The sequence below is a fragment of the Hyposmocoma kahamanoa genome, unplaced genomic scaffold (genome assembly GCF_003589595.1).
Source record: "Hyposmocoma kahamanoa isolate Upper Pololo Valley unplaced genomic scaffold, ASM358959v1 114, whole genome shotgun sequence".
Taxonomy (NCBI): domain Eukaryota; kingdom Metazoa; phylum Arthropoda; class Insecta; order Lepidoptera; family Cosmopterigidae; genus Hyposmocoma; species Hyposmocoma kahamanoa.
Genome location: NW_020653383.1, coordinates 2,709,513 through 2,732,748, shown reverse-complemented (window position 1 = coordinate 2,732,748; position 23,236 = coordinate 2,709,513). Strand labels below are relative to the sequence as shown.

General features: G+C 36.8%; 1 protein-coding gene across 3 annotated transcripts; it reads left to right on the top strand.

Moving 5' to 3' along the window:
- Positions 1 to 370: 370 nt before the first annotated feature.
- Positions 371 to 14,642, top strand: LOC113239663 (inhibin beta chain). Of its 3 annotated transcripts, XM_026476741.1 has the most exons (3): positions 374 to 467; positions 13,055 to 13,163; positions 13,557 to 14,642. In XM_026476741.1, exon 3 carries the CDS (start codon positions 13,649 to 13,651, stop codon positions 14,267 to 14,269), a length of 621 nt encoding a protein of 206 aa, XP_026332526.1. In that variant the 5' UTR covers positions 374 to 467; positions 13,055 to 13,163; positions 13,557 to 13,648; the 3' UTR covers positions 14,270 to 14,642. The 3 variants fall into 3 exon arrangements, 2 of the variants coding, with proteins under 2 accessions (XP_026332526.1, XP_026332525.1); XR_003311204.1 differs by lacking the exons at positions 13,055 to 13,163; positions 13,557 to 14,642 and adding an exon at positions 5,158 to 5,328 and having other exon boundaries at positions 371 to 467; XM_026476740.1 differs by having other exon boundaries at positions 13,055 to 14,642.
- Positions 14,643 to 23,236: the final 8,594 nt, after the last annotated feature.

Sequence of the window (23,236 nt, the reverse complement as noted above, 5' to 3'; positions counted from 1 at the left end):
TTCTTGAAGTCGTTTAAAAATTGGAAATTTTACTATAATCGTTATTTGAACAAATTTTACAAACCAACATTTAGAGATAAATGTCAATCAATACTAAAGCAAAAAAAATCAATCAATTTTTTGTTCATAGTAGTAACAATGTCATTATATACTACGTACGTGTCAGCACATCTAAAAATAGAACCTTTGGTGCAGCAATTTCAATGGCTCAAGCAATTCTCAAAATGACTGTCTACTCCTTTTATTACCTGCACACCGTATAGGCGCGAGCTCAATGGAAATACGGCAAAATTCGAATTCAGAACGTCTGAATCACCGCCCCCAGACAACCCATGGGTATATAAGACAGGGTTTTCCCGACACTTGCCAGTCTAACGCCAGGCGTCGAGATGGTTCCACGCAGTCCGACTATGGCAAACTTTTTACGCAACCATCAAAATGGAAATTTTCCTACTTGAATATCTGAGGTGAGAGTTTAGTTATTAACTTTTTTCTTTAAAGATTATAATTGTTTCATAATTTCTATTTACCACACCATATATGTCAAGTTTTAGGAGGGTTTGGTACAAAAATAAACATTAATTGCGACTTGGCAACCCCAGTGAATCTGCAATTTAATACATTAACCATTATCGAAGCATATTATTATATTACTATTTAGAAGGCTTGAAATCACGATTTTCATTTAAACAAAAATATAGTTCACTAAACCAGCTCAACAAACATATATACAAGTATAATTACAAATTGCTGACTTGACGATACTCAGCTGTATAACAGTTAGTTACTTTTGACAAACGAAACGAATTCACAATTTCCCGCACCTTCTAATTCATATACAAAAGAAATCCCACATGTTTAGCTAAGTGGCTACTAAGCAGTACTTATTCGCATATACTTGACAAAATACTCTTAGTAGATATATAAGTGGATATGTCCAATAGGATTTTGTAGGGTTCTAGTTCTGAAAGGTTCATTTATTTATTTACTCGCATATTACGTATAAAAAATGCGATGTCATAAGTTAGTGGTAGGATATTTGAACGTTTTATTAATAATTTAATTTTTTTTCTCTTGAATCGACGTCGATTTCGACATGTGGAAACGTTTCGTAAAATATCGTTTCTCTATTAATCGTAAATAAATCTTAAATAAATATTTTTTGTTGTCGGAAATTTTACATTTTCCACTTTCTTTATATGATAAGAATAAATTCAAATGTTGCATAAAATTTCAAATAACATTTTAAACGTTATTAATTTTGCTTATCTCGGTGTCGCGGGATTTTTTATAATATAAGCGCGGATTTTTGGAAGCAACCGATTTGTAGGTAAACAAGCATCCAGTTACCCGACCACTAGGTATTCTGTTCTGTAGCTAATGAACAAAGTCATCTAGCAGAATACTAGTTGGATATTTCCCATGTCATGTCATGTTATAAATTTTAAAAACATATTGTTAATTTATAAAATATGCACCGCATTCGAATATTTAACATCGTTTTGTGGTTTTACTGTTTCATGAGGAACTCTAAACTAAAATACTCGTGAGAACCTGACACTTCCTCGACGGGTGTTAAATAATAAGATTATAAGGCTAACATGATGGTAATTAGATATCTTGTTATACTGCTACAGTTTTAGTATAATAGAAGTACAAGAGGTGAACAGAAAATTTAGCCTCATTAGGCATAGAACACGTTTTGACTGCATTGTTTGGCAGAGAAGTTAAGAGTACTTATTGTGTTTAAAGATAAAGCCAGCAAGTTGTAGAATCTTATTATTACCGTTCATTAGTTAATTTCCTTAATTACGGTATTATAAATAATAATAATAATAACGGACACACTCAACATAGCCCCACACTAGGGAAACCCAGTGTCGCGGGTGCCTTGGACACACACATAGGCAACCACAAATTACACCCAAACTCACGAGAGGAATAAATGTAGGCCATACAAATATTTCTCCCGGCCCGGGAATCGAACCTGGGACCTCTGCGTCGCAGTCCGGCATGGTAACAGTTCGGCTACGGAGGCAGTTAAATGTAGCAGTTATGACGCTTTGACAGACACTTACAAGCGATCTAGGACGTTTCTTGTTTGACTCAAAGAAAATTTATAATCTTTAAATTATCCGCTATAACAGAATACATAATTACTTAGAATCTCTAAAATAGAAGTTAATGCGAGAAAATAATGAGAAAAATAGAGACTCAATAAAACATAAATATTTCATATTAATAACAAGTTTCTTAACACGGTAGAATTTTTATGTATTTTTTATCTTTTGAAATGAAATGAAAGAATGAATGAAATACTATTTTCACCTCACTAGCTCAGAAAGGCTTTCTTTCTCATTAGAAATCTGCGCGGAAAAGCGTTTTTTGCACGCTAGTGTAGAAAATGCTTTTAAAATTCGAACCTGGCGATGGACTGCGGTGCACGTAACTTCTGAAATAATTTCAATAATCATTTAATCACACAAAATAAAAGTACAAGCAAGAGCAAAAATTGATGAGCGTGAATTCAGAATGCATCCGAAGACAAACTTTTCCTTTTAATTAAATAAACCAATGTTTTATAGTACAACTGTTTTTCTTTCATTTACCAGTGTGCTCGCTATAGTGAGGTGAAAAATTGTGTGTGAAAAGTTGTTTTGCGTCTCGTGGCTTGAAGCTCGCTGCGCCCAGGAACCTATTTTTGAATCTTAGCTACCTTCACTTGTTCAGGTTTCGGTACAAGCACTCACGTCAAACAACAACTTTGCAGCCTTGCATAACAAATAACTGTTATTTCACATAAAATTACTGTTAAAATACAATACAATAGGTTAAGTGTAATAGTAGTAGTACTTTAATGTGCAAAAGGCGGCCTTATTGCTATGTAGCATTTGATTCCAGGCAACCTTAGCATAAACGTTTAGGATATGCAATAGGGTGCAATCAAAGAATATCATCATAAATATACTAAATAAGTAATAATACAAATATATACGTACCTAGATACACATATACATACAAATAATATTAATATAATAAAAAATAAGTAATAATATTAAATACGTATATACTTTTGAAGGAAAAAGAAAAATGAAGTATAAATATAGGAAATAAATGTAAGGATAGTAGATGAAAGACAAAACTTAGGAGTTAAGGGAGTGATCCTTGACACGTTGTTTGAAGGAATCAAGAGAAGGGTGTCGTCGAATTGAATCAAGGAGAGACTTCCACAATCTGATCGCAGAAACGTTAAATGAGCTGGAAAGTTACAAAAGTTAGAGGAATGAGATGTTTAAGTATGAGAGTATCAGAGGAGCGAAGGGGACGGCAGAGTGTAGAAGAGTGGAAAGTAAAGCGATCTTAAAGGTAAAAAGGCGTAGTCTTTTTATTTCCATTTTATTCATATCAGTTTCATTTCGAAGTATCCGGAAAATATAAAGAAATCATGCCGTGGTAAAAAAAACTGAAATTAATGATAATAATTTAGTGAATAACCACGAAAACCTTAAAATCTATATTAATAAGACGTGGTTACGTAGTCGATTTTATTTTATTTATGCGTCACACGCTACTGTTACTCATTCCTGTTAATCCGTTTACAACCAACGTAACCATCTCGGCAGTGCCCAAATGCCGAATGAGATGGTTACTCGTACGACACAGATACGACATTATTATGAAATTGTATGGAGTATTCTCATTTTCTTTAATGTTTACTTTCTTAAATTTGTATTGAATTGATTTTCAATTATTTTTTTGAAATTACTCCACTAGTTTGTTATAATTATTAATACAAAAAACGAACACTTAGAAAAAATTCCTTCTATCCGGCCGGATTCGAACCGACGTCTTCTAGCAAACCGTGCCAACTAAGCTACGGAACGAACTAGCGGACCTTACAAATTTTTCTATGTGCTTGTTGCAGATCTTTGTATTTGATTATCAACGGCGTTTTAGCCGTAGCGCCATCTATGAAAAATCTATGAAAGTATTTCATCATGTTTTAAAAGTCAAAAGTTTACTTTCTTGTTTTTTTACTTAAAGGTTTTGTTTCGTTTTTGTTTTGTGGCTTTGCAATCAACTTTTCATTCTTGAATAAAAAGTTGATTGCAAAGCCACAAAACAATCTAGTTATAATTTGTTGTATTTTCAAATTTAGATTCATGACAAAACGTACTGTAACTACAATAGAAGTATCTTAAAACCAAACCAACGCAACTTGGCTTAAAAATTTCAAGCACTTGAAGCACTAAATAGTCACTCTAAAAACAAGAGCTTATTTCAGTCACGCAAACTTGAAAAACACTATAATTTTACTCAGGAATTGACTGAAAGTAAGAATGGCATAAATTTAAATTCTAATATGTTAATTTAAAACTAGCACTTTTCCTCACGTGAACGTTAAATGTGAGCTCTACGTTACTTGTATCTACCAACCGTCGAGTATATAACCTGAAATAGAGACGAAATGTCATTTAATTTTGTTTGAAAACTATTCTGCCATATCATTACGGGGACAACTGCGCTCCGATTGGCCAGCTCGAATTCGAAACAATTGACGGGTGTCATCAATTGTTCACTTCAAATGGATAAGTTTTACTTGAGCTTTGCTATAATGGACGAATATTGAAAAATTACATATTTAATTACCGACGAAATGTGATTCCGTTTCTTTTGTAATTAGATGTTTTGGGGTTTTTTCCAGACCATCGAATGGAACAGCCCCTCATAGTTAGAGATATTATCTTTATTACAATTAATACAGAATATTTTTGGAATATATATACAGACGTACATATGTCAGTTGTTGGCCTTGTACTATTTCAGCTTTCTAATTTGTGATTTCAGTGGAAACGAGAATTGATATTTAAAAGTGATATAAGGCAAATTTGCCTAATGAGTTGCCAGTGATGGATGGCCCTTATTTCTTCTCTATTTCTGGTTATGTACTAGGTGCTACCAACATACATAAGGCAATATCTGCTGCCTACTTTCTGGAATATATTTCTTAGTCTTTTACTGAAGAATATCATTATCAACTTGATAAATTCCACTGATGAACCTGACTAAGCCTTACCACCACAGAGGACCCTGCCTAATCGAACCTTGTTTCACTTCTACGAATAGGTTTTGAAAATGTAGAATTTCAAATTCCAGACTGACTTTCAAGCTAGACTGTTTGGCACCTACAACATCTACTTTCGTACCATAACACCAGGTTGTACTTTCAACTAATTGCGGGTCATGCTACACTGTGACTTCCAATACTTTTACGCGAGGTGAGATTTTTTTTAAATATTATATCAAGTAACGGTACGAAGTAGTAGTACGCCTGTCTATGACAGTTGCAGTGACACTCAGAATTTTAAATTGCAAAGATTTGAGGGGCACTGCCAGCGCACCCTTCACCCTGAAATAAGTTGCCATCACCAGCATTGTTATACCCTTCAAAACTGGAAAACAGTAATGGTCACATTACCGCTTGGTGACAGAAATAGGTAAGGTGGCAATACTTCCCTGGACGAATTATTTCACAAGGAGCTCCACCGCTATTTTCTTTACAAATTACAACTTCAACATACTAATTCTATGAGCTTTGTCGGTTATGTAGCGTAGTCCACAGCCGCGGCGCCTGCGTCCACGGTTGTGCTATTTCTTGCATTTTACAATAATTAAATACTGTAGATATCAGTCAACTAGAAATGAAACGGATACCCGACCTAACCGATCTAGTTTTACTATTCGGCCGGATACCGAATAGTATATCAATATCCGGCCGTATACCGGATATTTAAAACTGAGAAAATTCATAATCAGTACGTCAAATAAATTTATTTATTGTTTAAATATGATAGTAATAGGATAAAAAGAAACTACAGGATCGTTGACAATCTGTTTATTACTTGTAGCTGAATGAACTGTGAAAGTTAGATAACGCTATCTGTAAATTTATTATTCAAATTTCAATACAGGCAAATTATGGTGGATGAAGACCAGTTTTTTCTGCATTAAGCGGTACAAGGTTTCTATTTATTTTCATAAAGAAGACCAGCTTCAGACGATAGCTAAATTTAAGTACTACTTGTTATTGTCCTACCAGATCACCAAATGAAAGGATCGCGATCACTATCGATTTGAACTGTTTTCAAATACAATGTGTACCCACAATAATTTTTTTTTGGCAAATCTAATATCAAGGCGTAGAATTAATTCGCTCACAAACAAAGTAATGAAATTAATTTGAAATAAAATAATAACGGGAGTATCAAATGCTAGGCTTATACTTACAACAACTAGAAATGTTCATATAGCCAAAGAATGATGTAATTGCTTTTTGTCCTTCTTCACCTCGGGAAATTTCCATTCGGCACGACAAACAAACAGCACTGATATTAAAATATTGCCAAATTTGCGATAAATTTCACTGGTTACATTTTTCTGTTATGTATTTGTTTGTATTGTTGAATCAATTAATCGTTTTTATAAAAACCAACCGACCACAAGAATTCAAATCGTCAATGGAAATGTGCAATCACTCACTAATCAATCAATCACGGCGATGCGCGCTGTAAACCGGCCGCGACATCAGTGGGTCAGATATCCGGCGGCCGAATATCCGGCTATCCGACCTCGGTGCTCACCGAATATCCGTTATCCGGCCAAATCACTATCCGTTTCATCTCTACAAACTACTGACGATACATTCTTGTATGTAAATATATAACTGCAAAGACAATTTTCTTTATGATACCAAGTGGCAGGTCGTACCTACAAACGTACGTAGGTTATGCCCCTGGGGGTAAGCGACACGCCTGTCCATAACAGTTGTAGTACCACTTAGTGCTTTGAATCGCAAAGATCTGAGGGCACTGCTACGGTTTTTACGTTTGATGCCATTGTTCTATATATATAAATATTCTTTATTCTCGTCATTTTTGACGCAGTTGAAAATAAAGAACGCAAATTAACTATAATTTAATAAGGCTATTATCGTGTTGAACTGTTCTTTTTTTTATTATTATTGGTATTTTAGTTTAATCGTTACGAGTTTTGGTAGAATTACTGCGTTTCGGTTGGGTAAAGGGCAAAGGGTGCTGATGAAATTACAGGCACATGAGACTTGTCAACTTATGTCTCAGAGTGACGGATGCAGTGACAATGCCATTAGATCTTTGCGATTTAAAGCTCACGATTTGTTCGTCCCGTCATTTATTTATTTATTTATTTAAACTTTATTGTACAACACACTGAAGCACAAATGGCCGAGTTAATACCATAAGGCATTCTCTGCCAGTCAACCATTTTGGCCCAAACGGAAAAAAAACACAATAGGTTGGTGTTACACTTAAACAAGAAGAACAATATACTAGAAAGCTAATCGAAAATTTGTATGGTAGGATATAAATAACATAATATAAACATACTTATTATACATACATAATAAACTTACATATATATATATTATAATAATAAACAATATATGTACCCAAATAAAATTTGCTTTGGGGTAATGCCGCCGATATCAATAGAATCTTTGTCCTGCAGAAACGTGCAGTTAGGGCAATTTACAATCTGGGCCCCAAAGTATCTTTGAGAGATAAGTTTAAGGAAATTAACATTCTTACACTAGCCTCACAGTACATTTATGAAAATGTAATTTATGTTAAAAGGAATAGTAATAATTAATAATCTTTATTTAAAATAGTGACAGACATAACATTAATACGAGGAATAGAAATAAACTAGCTTTTCTTGATAGTCGTCTTCACAAAGTCAAAAAATCATTTAAGGGGCAATGTATACGCTTCTATAACAATATTCCGGTTGATATACAAAATTTGCCTTTCACAAGGTTTAAAACTATAGTGAAACAAAAACTTTATACTAAAGGTTATTATACAACTTCTGCGTGCTTGGATGACAAAAATCCGTGGTAGTAACCCGTTTAGCTCATGGAGGTAGTCTCGATCTCTGATGTTTCAAATAAAATAAAAAATATTGTAAATGTTATTTACAAAGAGCAACCCCTAGAGTTTCTTGCTCATTCTTCTCAGGGGAATCTGCCTTACGAATGAGCGGTAGAGTTTAATATTGTGACTATTTCAAGTGTAATAATGCTTACCTATGAAATAAAGATTATTTTGAATTTGAATTTGAATTTGAATCAAAGCAACACTATACAGAGTCTTGATTTTGACAATTGTCAAACAGATGCTTGCGCAACATGCGCTTGCAAGATAATTTGGTCTGAGCTTGTCTTATATGGAGCGGGAGCGCGTTCCAAAGACGGATTGCATGAAGGATAAAAGAATTAGACAAGAAATCAGTGCGATGAGAAAGAATAGAGAGCTTAAGACTACGGGAAGATCGAAATACGCATCCTGGCCGAGCGGTTTATTATTGAAATGAACATTTAATATGATCAGGTGCAGCCGGGTCGATCAAGATGGAGAAAAGAGTTTTTAAGATTCTTAAGGATCTGCGTTCACGGATGGGAAGCCAATTTAGTTGACGACGAAAAGCAGAGATGTGGTCATACTTCCGCAGACCAAAAATAAACCTAATGCAGTTTTTAAGAACACGATCTAATCTGTTCAAAGAGACTTGAGAGATGTTACTATAACACAAGTCAGCATAATCAATCGCAGGCAACACTAGAGCTTGAACAAGAAGAGCTTTGGTTGTACTGGGAAGAAAGTTCTTAAACCTGTATAGAGCTCTTAGTGTGTCTGTAACCCTACGACAAACATCAGACACCTAGGGATCACACGTAAGGCCAGTGTCAATAATAAGCCCCAAGTTCTTTACGTGATTTGACAGAGGAATCACTACGTTCTCAAACATTATTGGTGGTACGCACGATATATCACAAGACGAAACATTAACAGACATTAACCTCGGTATTAAGCTGCAAGTCGTCGGCGTACAGGTGGTAAGAACATTTGATGTAATCTGATTACACTGGATGTAATCAGATTTATGAAAATAGAAAACAAGAGAGGACTGAGAATTCCGCCTTGAGGTACCCAAGAAGTGAGTTTACACCAATCAGAGAACGAGCGATCAATACGAATCGCTTGTGAGCGATCACGGAGATAAGAAAACAACCGTTCAGCTGCCGTTGATGAGATGTTTAAGTGGTCTAAGATGGCAACGTTGAAGGCATTAGAGAAGTCAATTAGGACCAGCACAGTAAGTATAGTCTATGCCCCTCCTCAACAATCTTCAGCAAGGCAGTAGAAGTACATGTTCGAAAACCTGATTGAAATTGAGAAATGATATTGGTTGAGTAAACATGAACAGACAATTGCTTGTGAACGACAGCCTCTAAGACTTTAGAAAGAAAAGGAAGAATTGAGATGGGACGGTAATGCTTGAGTAGACTGTGGTTAGTAACTTTTGGAAGAGGGATTATCATTTAGTACAATGGAAAAAGTTCGTTTTATTATTAAGTTCTATTTTCTTTTTTTAATATGCAGATTATCAAAGCAAGTAATTTTGATTTTAATTAACTTGCACTATTACAATTCACTTCTCATTTCTGAAAACTCCCGCAGTTCTAAACACCATTGCGATCCATCCATTATACTATCTTACATTACTCAATTAACCGTTCAATTTCTTACCTGCGTCAATTCTGAAAGACTTTCCTAGCAACCGAATTGCACATGCCAAGAATACGCAGTACGATGGAACTAGTCAAATATGAATTTACTTACTTAACTAAATAACGTATATTTCGGCCTTGGCATAGGGTGTTTCTTTTTCTGTTAGAATGGGAAAGTTTTGGGTTTTGGGTATTATTGGGCGACTTAAATAAAACAATTTTTGGATGATTAATATTGATAAGTTAAATACAACAGACAGGTGTGTGAGTTGTTGTTTTTGTGAGGTGTGAGGTGTTATAGGTGTGAGTTAAAGCAAAACGGATCATTTTTTAATTACATGTTAACTTCTGTATGATTTTTTGTATTGTAATAATCTCAGTGCAGAGTACTAAAAAAACCGACCTCAAAAGTACGTGGAATTACATCTATTTGCTAAGTTGTATTGAAATCGGTTACCAGAAAGTGCGCAAACCCGGATTCATCCCTTAGTTCACCACATATAATAAAATAAAAATCGTTTTTTACTACTTAAAGTATATTGAGAAAGTAAAACACCTTAAATTGAAGAATAGCAAAATCAACCATTAAAATAATTGCTCCTTATAATAACATTTAGGCGCTATTTATAAAAATGAATCTTCATGCGTGGACAGCCACCTTTAGAGATTTTCTTGAAAATTAAATGGGACCACTATGGAGGTCCATCAAAAAATAATCATCAAAATCGGTTTACAAATACCGGAGTTATCGCGTAACATACATACAAAAAAAACATACAGTCGATTTGAGAACCTCCTCCTTTTTCGGAAGTCGGTTAAAAAGGACTTAATGTACCTGTTTAAAGTCGCAATTTTCGACACTGATTTACTCTACATTATTGTCGTGGTATTTAGCAGAGACTGCTTAAATATTTTACTCAATTTTGTAATATTGAGATAGTTGACTCCAAACTGGGTCGTATTTTTAGTATAACGCATAAATTTCCTTCTAAATTATTCCATCCTGAGATATCTTCTTCACTTTTTCTTATTCTTCATTGAGTATAATGTTAAAAGAACAGTTACAAAAGAAGTTTTGGACAAGGCCTTGTGGCTTGTATGACACCGGACAAATAGGCATATTTGTCGGTTGACGACCTGGGACACGCAAGTCGCTCGTCAGGAATGCCTTACTTAGGAATTGTTACATATGTTTAAAGTTAAAATAGACTGATCAGAAACCTTAAAAAAACAACGTTCGTAACTATTCAGTTTTTTTAATAATATTAAGTGACGGGACGAACAAGTCATACGCCTGATGGTAAGCTACACGCCTGTCCATCAGTTGCAATGCCACTCAGAGCTTTAAATCGCAAAGATCTGAGGGGCACTGCCATTGCGCTGTCACCCTGAGACATAAGTTGACAAGTCCTGTGTGCCTGTAATTTCACCAGCACCCTTTTTTATATAAATTATTAGTGCGCACTTGACTTCCATCTCACCTGATAGAAAGTGAAGATGAGGTCGACGATGGAGCATACACACCTAAATAATGCCTATTCACTCTCGCCTTGTAAAGGTCCAAGTTATGCCGTTCAGGGAACAAGTCTGCAGGCAGCGAATTCCTCTCCATAGTTCGCCATATAAATGTGGAAGCATAACGCTTCGTGCGAATCTTTGGAATATCCACAACATAGGGGTGGAACCCAAGCCTACGGCTAGTCCCCCGGTGATGGAAATGGTAAGACGGAATAAAATTGTGTAATTCCATCGCACACTCTCCGTGATATATTCTGTAAAGTACCGATAAGCAGGCAAATTGACGGCGGTGTTCAAGGCTCTGCAGCTTCGCTTCCATTAATTCCGAGTCACCTATAAGCCTCTTGGCAAGGTTGTCAATTGAATCTAAAGTGGCCACTTGGTATGTAGCAGAGCCATCCCAAAGGTGGCTGCAGTACTCCATGCACGACCGGACTTGTACTTGGTACAGCTGAAGCAACTTCACACAAAAAAAATAGATAAGGTGGCAGTACTATCCTGGACGAACTCTTTCACAAGGAGCTCTACTGCTAGTAACATTCAATTATACGTGCTCAATAGTTTATTGTTTATTTTGCCACTTTAACTTCTTAAACCTAAATATTGTCACACAAAATATCCATGTATGTCAAAAATGCACTCATATTATTTATAAACATATATTTCAAGAAAATTGCCTTGTAAGATTCACTTTCATGTCGGTCGCTTTAATCTGATTTCTTCAGGCGTCCAATAAATAAAGGGCAAAGAGGTAGCGGTTGCCGAGCCGAGGCCAGGTCAGTTGTTTTACATAACACGGTCGCACTTAAATTATTAGCATAGCTGTAGGTACCGCCCAACCATTTCAAATGTTTTAAAAAAATCTCTTCCCCAATAAGTGATATTTGAATAGGTTAATTGTATAATTGTTTTTGAATGCTTTATAATTCCGAAGTACCTATTACGTTATAGTATATTGTGCGGTGTACACCACAAATCTTCATTTATGAAATTTCAAAAGTAGTTATAACTTGACTTAGTTGCTAAGACTATCTACGCACTCAAAATAGTTTCCTCTCTTCTTTTGGTTTTTGTTTTTGTGTAGTATGAGTGTTGTGCTGTATTGTAAAACCCAGCCGTATGCTCCAATTACTTACTTTCATAGGTCTAAACAAGTGTTACGAAACTACTTGCAAATAATCGATAATTCTATTAAGTTGCACACACGCTGCATGGCCCACGATAACTGGCCGCTCGAACCACCTTGAATTATTGATACCTAAGCCCCATGGACGTTCTACTAAGAATTTATACGATTTAAGCTTCTGATATAAATTCTTAAGTCTCAGAGAAGCGTCACCAAACACTTAGAGTAATTTGAATGTCAAAATACGTGGGACCATTGTAGAGAACTATGGTACATGCCTTACTTATACTACGCCTACACCATTATGATATTCAGCAATTTTAATTAATATGTATATTATTGTCTTATTTGTAGCACACGACAATTTTGCACCCTTCGTGCAGTGTTATCTTATTTCAATCCGAAATATCGAAACATTTTATTTCAAATTGTAGACTCTCCTCATCTTGTCCACTGTTCTACTCGCAAGTCTGCATTGCGGTTTCTTTTGTCGACTAAACTGTATTCATTATGGTCTCTGAAATCAAATTAGAACCAAAAAATCTTTACACAATTCATTGCAGTGTCAATGGTGTCAACCGATCGAGTCTATTGTGCGGGTTCTATTTATTCGATTAAATACTATGAAGCGCAAGTTCAAAACGTGTGTCGATACGCTTTGATCCTCGTCGCTGACTCGGAAACGCGATAATCAACTTTATCTTTCCACTTGCTTCGTTTATGTAACTACCTTCCGGTACTTAATTATAAAACCTAACAAATGTCATGAAATGTAAAAAAATTAAGTAGTTCTTTTGTTTCAGTACTCCAAGAAGCGAATTGAGGGAAACGAATTACGACCTTCACTAGCCAAATACTGAAGAGCACGCAATCTCCGGAGTACCTGCCTGTACAATACAGAAAGGACTAGTCGTTAATTTTTTTTATTTTTTATTTGCAATATATTCATTTGGTGATAGTGATTGGAATGCTTTTGAATTCTTTTTAAAACCAAACACAAAAAAATTTGAATAGTGGGCTTCAATGATGAAGCGATTGTGCGCGCGGCTATCGCGACGTCGATTCGGCACACCCTCATAAGCACATGAGAACTTGCGGGCGCGACGACCGGCGGCGCGTAGTCTGCAGCCACGGACGACCACCACGCGCACTCTATCCTACGTCCATGTGTTTAAATTGAATTCCTATCACGACACCAAATTTTCTTCGTCAAGATGGGTCATTTCGCATACGTAGGCAGTTCGGTCTAGGTTTTTTTCTACCTGGGAGCGAAAGCGGACTTTACGAATGGGTGTGTACTTGCAGGTGATACGTTAAACGGTCAACGACTGATCGAGTTTAGACTCGGCCAAGAGGCCGACCAAAGCGAGGGTCTATCCGTGGCCAGCGCCGAGCTAATGGTGCGCGCCGAGACGGCGCCGCGCGCGCGCCACCTACGCTACACGCTGTGGGCGTTCACGGTGGAGGGCAACAACAGCGTGGGTGCGCTGGCTGGCGCAGCACGGCGTGACCCCAGTCGTGGTTGGCAGCGCCTGGACGTGACTGCGGCGGCGAGGCGCTGGACCGCGGGCGGAGCTAGGGGGCCGCTGCGACTGCTGTTGGACTGCAGCGGTTGCCTAGGCCGCGTACGTCTGCGGTTAGGTGGCGGTCAGGCGGCACGGCCATTACTGCGCCTCCGACTAGCGCCGCCACCGCAGCGTCGGCGCCGGTCGTTAGATTGCGACGCCGCATCGCGAGGCAGCTGCTGCCGCCAGACTTTCTACGTGAGCTTCCGCGCGCTGGGCTGGGACGACTGGATTGTAGCGCCGGAGGGTTACTACGCAAATTACTGCCGCGGTGCGTGCGCGCCCTTCCAAAACTACCACGCGCAGGTGGTGGAGGCGGCGCGGCTAGAGCGCGCGGCGTGCTGCGCGCCCGTGCGCTTCTCTGCACTGTCGCTCATCTACTTCGGCGCCGACGCCAACATCATCAAGCGTGACCTGCCCGAGATGGTGGTCGAGGAGTGCGACTGCCCTTAGCGGCGCCCTGTACATAGCTGCCGCCCGCGCCGCGCCTCCGCCCCGCCCCGCTCTCCCGTGCTTCTGCCGCTCTCGAATCCGATTTAATCCGAATCGATTATAAATAATATTTTCGACTTGTGTAATACTTTGTTCCTCACGTTCGAAAGACTATATCCTACAATCGAATAACTATATGCGTGTGCGCAGAGAGTCGAACCCAGGCGGGCCGCGCCGGCGCCGCCGCCGAGGGACAGTCAGATAACAATCGCCGCTGCGCCGGTGCCGCCCGCTCGATACATATTACAGAAACGCGCGACTCTCCATGCACAATGCTAGATAATTTAATACGCCATTTTCTTTCACCCTGTTTGGTGATCGCTTGTAATTATTGTAAACTGTATTATAATAATTATCTATAATTTATAATAATAATAAATCAACTTTTTCATAATTATTACAATGTTTTTAATTCCTAACTCACTAAATGTAGGCATCCTCTTTTCCATCTATGATGAAAGCTTTGCAAAGCTCTCTTTTAACGAATTCAAAATGGATTTCACAATTAAGTATTTATTATAAAATTGGTACACCCTACCATATCAATCTCTAGAACAAAATCTTATTGTCCCGCGTGAATAATACATTGCCAAAGTTTAGCCAAACAACCTATATGTACTTAGATATCTATACTCCGGCAAATGTTCAAATTGATTGATCAAATTCAACAAAATTATTTTTAGTACCGATAAATCACATAGACTTACTATACAATGAATTTGGAAAATTTTCAACCATTTAGAATTTCTACAAAATATGGGAAGTATTTTTTTTATGATACCAAGTGACGAGACGAACAAGTCAAGACAAGACGAGACATAGGCTGACGAGTCCCATGTACCATGTGGAACAGGAATCAAACAATCCTCCAGTTCTTTAACACTGTTAGCCTGGGCTCCGACTTGTAATTAGTGGTAATCAATGAATGGTCGGAGTAAGAATTACAATCGGCCATTACATTGCCCGAGCTCGCCTCGGGTAATTCGCTGCAAAGATAAGATATAATCACCAGACACGGATAATGCAGTCAACGTGGCATACTATTCTTACTTGAAATTTAAAGTAAAAAGGAAATAGACCTAACACACCATAAAACCCTATATTAGTTACTATTCAGGTTAGTTTCATCTATCTAATTTCCTGTGGCAAATGTTTTTATTTAAAAATTCTAGAATATTATCGTGAAATATTATTTAACATTCGATATCATGATAATTTATTCGAATACATAATAAAAATTGCCACAGAAATTAGGTAGGAAAACTAACCTGAAAATTAGCCATTAATGAGTTAAGAAAAGTGACCAGGTATATGTATACACTACAAGTATGTAGTAAACTAAATTCAACCATAAGAAAAAAACGTATATATGTACGTTAAATTTCACCAACTTCTACTATCCAGGTTGGTTTACATCCGATAAGTACAACATTCACACTTGACCAAAAATTTTACTAAATTGAAATTATTAACTTATTAAAGACTTATGAAACTTTAAATAGCTTCCCTGTATCTGGTGTAGTTTCAGATTTCTCAATATTTTCTCAGTTAATCACTGTACAAAACATTTTTCATTGTACCTAACGTCTTTTAACATTCCAATATGCAGTTTAAAAATCGAGTACTTTGTAGATTCTAACCTGCACCTCAGCGAATACGTCTCCAAACACATAACATGACATTGTCTTGAGGACATTGCACTACTAGGTATTCTGTGTCTATGGCAATAAGGCTCATAGATGAGATCAAAGTGGGGTGGACAGCACCGGCGCCGGTGCGTCGTTGGTGAGTGCGTCACGATCGATTGCCGCCGGAGACATTGCGGCGCCGGCCTATTCGCGAACAGCACTATGTGTGTAACTGCCTCCGAAAATATGTTGCAAGCAAATTAATTCATTTACTACAAAATGTTAGGTACCTTTGTTTGCTTCCTGAATTGTCATATAGTTGCACACACAGTACACGAGACAAAAGTTTTATATTCAGGACCTATGCAGCCTATCATTACACCGACCATTATCACCATTAATTACAATTCGGAGCCAAGGCTAACAGTGTTAAAGAACTGAAGGATGCTCCTTGCTTCGATCGTTTTGATGTGTTTGGTTGTGGCTTGTGCTGTTCCACTTTTGAGCTTCGTACGCCCATCCAGGGGGCAGAAATTTATCTCGAATATTACATTGCTACCAAAGACCGCTACTAAACGAACTGCATGCGCGAAGTCTGTATAATAAAACTCCACGCAGACGAAACCGACTGCATGCAGTCGACTGACCTGCAGGCAGTTATCGCCACGCGCCTAGTTCAGGACCTCAGTGTGAAAAATAAATCAGTAGAGAGAAGTTTCATTAGACGTCATTAATCGTCGACTTCAGGTATTAACTGCAAACATGCAGTCAAGGCTTCTGACAGAGCCTTAGTAACAAAATATGTGAAGTAGCTGGGTAAGATTTTGTTGTCTTGAAAACATAGAAAGATTGCTTTGTTTTGTTGTTGAGAAGAAACTGCTAGCATTTTTCATGATAAAAGGATATAAGTAATCACTTTTAATGTTCCAATACTCGTTTTCATTTAGTTAAGGAAACAGAAGGAATATTTGGATCTTTTACCAGGATTTCATTGTGTAATTTTGTAACAAAAACAATTTAATAACATTCGTCATATTTATTACCTTAATTATTACGTTTTTTTTTTATTTGCAGCAGTCATTAAAAATGAAATGTAAATTTTCTGTATTTACAAATAACCTTTATGAAAGACTTGCAGTACAAAAAACTTAAAACACAAAGGTTACAAACGTTGAGGACTTTCCAAAATGGCGTCTTTTCTCTTGAATTAATTTTGCGTGTACTTTATATATAATTCTCTTAAGACGTCCCGCGAAAAAATGTTAGAAAATTAAATGCTTGAAGAAAAATTCAAATCTGAAATGGTTTATGGTATTGACAGTAGCTGGCTTATTAAATGCCAGCCTGTCCTAGACGACGAAAAATTTTACTACCAAACGTTGAATGATAACCTTTTATAAAACAATAACATTTTATAGTATAATTAGTGAAAGTCATTTGTCATCAATTCACGATGATTTTCTTTACTGTGGTTGTGTGAAGAAACTGATTTACCTACTATCACTTGTTTGTTTAGTTTTTGTAATTCAAAACGAAGTATAATTAAATTACTATGTCCAATTTTTTATTGATAATCGCGACAGTTTTTATTTGTCTACCTGTGATCATACTTGGCCACAGTTTTAATAAAACCTATTTCAGGATCAATAGTAAAACTTACGAGCCAGTATCTTACAGTTGTGCGCCCAGCGTCCCGGCGCCCGCCAGTCCGTCTGCGGCGACTGTAAACAGTCTCAGATAATTCTCTACGATTTCTCCTTGTCCCCATTCCAATTATTTTACTGCTTTTAATGTTACTAGTCTCTTTGATTTTTCCCATGTTGCTGTCCACGACGCCACATCAGTCTATTATAAAAGTACCTTTTCTATTATTCTTTAACTGCCTCTGTGGCCGAACGGTTACCATGCCGGACTGCCACGTAGAGGTCCCAGGTTCGATTCCCGGGCCGGGAGAAATATTTGTATGGCCTACATTTATTTCTCTCGTGAGTTTGGGTGTAATTTGTGGTTGTCTATGTGTGTGTCCATGGCACCCGTAACACAGGGTTTCCCTAGTGCGGGGCTATGTTGAGTGTGTGCGTTATTATTATTATTATTATTATTCTGTAATTACAATAGTACAGGAGGTATTTAAGGTGCATCTTTATTTAAAATATTTTTATATGTAAAGTAATAGTCTTATTAAGAGAAACTCGTTGATAATAAGAAGTTATAGACTATATGAATGGTGAATAACCTTTAGTTTAACAAATCCCAAGGCCGTATTTTTATAAAAAATACGTATATACTTCAGATGTAAAGATACTAAATGTCATTTTGTACATACCCATGTGTAAAGTTGAAAACTATTTAAACTTCTTATTTATATCAGAAGTTTATTTCTTATGCGGGTCTTAAAATCTAGATACTGTTTAATAAGGCCAAACATTGTATTTTATTAATATTATACATTTTTTAAATTATATGTTTGTGAAAATACCTAACCAGACGGCTTTTAGAGCATAATATGCATACGGCATATTTTTTTCGGCCGGACGACTCGTGTAAGGTTGACAATTTTATTCATTTTGTACGAAAAAAATTTTTTTATGCAATTTGACCAACTTGTGCTGTTCCGATTTTTTGGTCCCATACAATGAAATAATCCTTAGATAAAAATGAGTCGATCAGTACTAAAAAAAATTTGATCAATTTTATTCATTTTTATGGACAACTCATGCTTGACCAAAAAGTTGACTATGCCAAAATTGTTTTCACAAAAAAATGGTTCCTGAGACAGTTTCCTTGTATCTTTGCCCGTACTCTAGATTTCCCCATACTGTCCATTTAAAATATAATTTCTAAAATAAATTGACGTGAAAGTTTCCAGAAAATCTGGTGAACTTTTCATGCATCTTCGTTGAACCCTAGGACTTTACCCAAAGAGATAATATCCTCATTCTAAGTATACACGATCGTTGCAGATGCGTTATAAAAATCCGATGTGCCTTTACAGGTTATTTATTTTAATTTTGTAACAAGTTCATTTCATTTTGTTTTTTTCCTTTAATCATAATAAACAGAAGTTCTTATTGTAGTACAAAGAGACTCTTTTTATTTTTACCATTTTTTTATTTGTAAGGACTTTTATTTAATTTTCTATCAGAGTATAAAATACTGCACATTTTTCTGTGAACGTTTCAAGAATTTTTTGTGGAACTCTTTTCAATACATGGCAAACTAAAATATCCCTAGATTGTGTTGATCTGTGTGCATTACAAATGTAATAAATATTTTAATTAATTACCCAAAGTAATGCTACCAACTATAAACTACTATGCTTACATTGGTATCATGTAGTGGGTGTGTGTTTGTGAGTGTGTTTTCAAAATTAACAAATACATTCCACACAAAAAAGCTTTATATTAAATAATTTATTTCTATTCTCGTAATTACTTCTTTTCGCCACACGAGTACAAAATATTCTCTACTCGTATATTACGCACATGTTTTATTCGATTATAAGTATCATTTATCAGGTCACAATTATCTTTTGTCTGCCGCCAAGCCGTCATTAGAGCATCACTGCTGCGCTCCGGTTTTGAAGGGCAAGGGTCTGGTGAAATTACAGGCACATGGGACTTGTCAGCTTATTATAATACCTCAGGCTGACGGGCGCAGTGGCAGTGTCCCTCAGATCAGATCAAAGTTATGGACAGGTGTGTCGCTTACCACCAGCCACACGACTAGCTCGTCCGGCCGTCATTTGGTATTATAAAAAAGCCTACATACAACTAAGGAACTGTAGGATTTTTTAGTTATTTTTGCAGTACAACTACAGTTACTTTAAGATACTTTACGTTTGGATACCACTTTCCACTTAACATCAGGTGGAGTGGAGTCATTTGCCTGTCATGTATATAAAAAAAAAGATATTACTAATAACACAAATAAAATTCCGATTTTTTTAAATTCCTTTTTGTCCCGCTGCTGGGCAAAGGCGTCCCCCTTATTTTACCATTGCTCTCGATCTTAGGCAACATCTGGCCAGTCCTTTAAAAAATAGTCCAAGTCATCCCGCCATCACGTGGTCTACATCGACAATTTGGGTTTGTGAGCGCAACAGCAGCAACAAAAATTATATGGGCGCAGTGGTTATGCCCATAATGCCCCTCAAATCTTTGCGGTTTAAAGCTCTGAGTGGCACTGCAACTCTTATGGACAGGCGTATCGTCGTCAGTCGTTTAAAAAAAAACCTATATGCCACTAAGGAACAATACACACATACAACAACAACTATAAATTACTTTAAATCAAAGTCAAATAATCGTTTAAGGTAAAATTTTATCATTTTACACTATGCTGACTACCCTGAGAAGAACGAGCAAGAAACTCTAGGGAAACTGCTTCCGGGACCGAACGGTTACCATGCTGGTCTGCACGCAGAGGTCCCGGGTATGTATCCCGGGTCGAGAACAATATTTATTATTATTATTTATTTATTTAATATATATAAAAACATTACAGTTTTCTTTAGGTAAATACATAGTCCCACAATGGCCTACATTTATTTATCTTGTGAGTTTGGGTGTAATTTGTGGTTGTCTATTTGTGTCCATGGCCCTATGAGTGTGTGCGTTATTGGTGGGTTATTATTGATTGCTCTTTTCAAATAAACTTAACTACTATGGAATGCACTTTGAATCTTATTCGTGTGGAATCTAAACTCATGTCGTCATCCCATACATCTTTATCTAACACGTAGTCTCAAATTTGTAATATGATTTTTCAATTAAAATACTTTTAATGTAAATTTTAACTTACATGTCAAACAGGTTATTTTAGATGCACTATTTACACTTTACTATGTATGTATGTATGTATGTATTATTGTCAATGTATAACTTTACTCACAGTCGTTATATTTTTGCTTCCAAATAATTTATTCCCTCTCGTTGGTCCTGACTGAAAACCAGCGCCTTTGGAAACTTTGGCATATGCTGAGTCAGCGCCGTTTCACTGCTATGACAATCATGTTTAGTTTTTTCTTTATGCTTAATCTGTATTTGTATTATATCAGTGAATAAACTGTTTATCCATCTACCTATGTAAATATGGCCACATTCTGGACGGTTTACATGTGTATTTGCCTATTTGACCTCTTTGAATTTGCATCGCGAAACCGACCACAATTAGCCATGTGAAGTGTCACTATAAAATATTGCTAATTGCACCAGTAAAAGTCGCTAATACTCGTAGATGGCAAAAAATATTTAAATAAGAGAATTTATGCCGCCAGTTAAAGAGACATTCGATCAATCTTAAAAGTCAATTCTCTCAAAAAGTTGTAAACCTGGCTTTCATCGTTTTGGCTTAAAACAAACAAAATTTATGACTAAACACATATTTTAGCTGATGATTATGATACCCGTGTTGCGATTGCGATCCATCAACTCCCACACACACATGACATAGATGGTGAAAAACTAGCTACTCTACGAAAACTGACGCCATGATATATTTCTTATAAAATAATGTTTCGTACATCATCATCAACCTATTTATACGGGCACGGGTCTCCTCTTTGGCGATGGTTTTAGGCTATAATCCGCCACGCTGACTGTCACTTGATTTTACATTGTGGCGTCATTTTAAAAATTGGTTGTCTACGTCACCATGGATTTAACTCGTAAAAATTTTCATAGTATGATTTTCTACGACTTTAAGTATAATTTAACAGCTCATCGGAACTTCACTCGGCTTCAAACTGCTTTTGGCGATGAAGTACCATGTAAGACGACTATTTATAGCTGGTTTGCAGAATTCAAACGCGGTCGTGTGAATCTCAGTGACGAATTTCGTGATGGTCGCCCGTCCACTGCTGTGAATAACAAAAACATCGATGCTGTGCACCTTATGATCAAAACAGACAGGCATGTGGCATACCATGAGATTCGGGCATCTTTAGGCATAGACATGAGTTAAATACTACACAAACATTGTGTGTGTGAAAAAGCTGTGCTCTCGGTGGATCCCACACAATTTGACTGAGGCTCAAAAAACGGATCGCGTCACTTAGTGCAATGCTATGCTTACCAGATTCAACGAAGGGACGTCAAATTTGGTGTGAGATAACAGGTGACGAAACATGGATTTGTAATTACGATCCCAAAATAAAGTAGTAATCGAGCATATGGGTCTTTCCAGTTGAGCCGAAACCAACCAAAGTGGCGCGCGTGCAAAGTGCCTCTAAGCGGATGATTGCTTCTTTTTTTAATAAAACTGGACACGTGTCTACTGTTGCTTTGGAGAATCGTTGTACCGTGAATAGTGATTGGTACACATTTGTTTGCCGGAAGTTATTGACAAACTCCGTAAAATAACCGTAAACGCCGTATCATCTTGCACCACGATAATGCCAGTTCTCACACGGCCAGACCGACAAATGAGTTTTTGAAGGTGAACAACGTTGACCCTATGAGCCATCCCGCCTACAGTCCTGACCTAGCCTCACCTTGTGACTTTTATTTATTTCCAAAAATTAAGAACCAGTTACGCGGTCAACGATTTTAATCACCTGAAGAGGCTGTCGAAGAGCGTGAAAAATATGTTTCAGAGATTGTCACAGGGGAGTGGCATAAATCTTTTCAAAATTGGTTCATTCGTATAAAAAAGTTCATTAACGCTAACGGAGAATATTTTGAGAAACAATAAATTCATTTCTGGCCATTTATAGTATTTTTTTCTAATTCATTCCGGAAACTTATAGTTCGCCCCACATATTCAATAAAACAAAAATTATGATAACAATGTTCATATGAATAACTGATCATATTATACTAGAAAAATAATCGTAACTTTTTTATTTTAAAAAACCGAAGTCAAAGGTTCGTGGAATTACATCTATTTGCCAAGTTTTCTTGAAATCGGCTACGAGAAAGTGCGCGAAACCGGATTCATCCCCTAGTTTGCCACCCTTAAAGGTGGAATATTTTCTCCAAATTTAAATGGGACCGATACTGAAGTACCCTCATTCCAACAAAAAACAGTCATCAAATTCAGTTCGCAAAACCGGGGTTATCGCGTAACATACATACAAAAAAAATGCAGTCGAATTGAGGACCTCCCCCTTTTTTTGAAGACGATTAAAAAAAATACTTCAGGCGTCTTTTGATTTCGATTATATGCTCGATTAAAGGTGATGCATATTAATTTTGTACCTTTGCCTACTATTACCGATTTTTTCAGCATAATGTGCACCGAAATTCAGCTTAGAGTTTCATTCGTAATTAATTTAATTTTCTCCAAACAAATTGCAAAT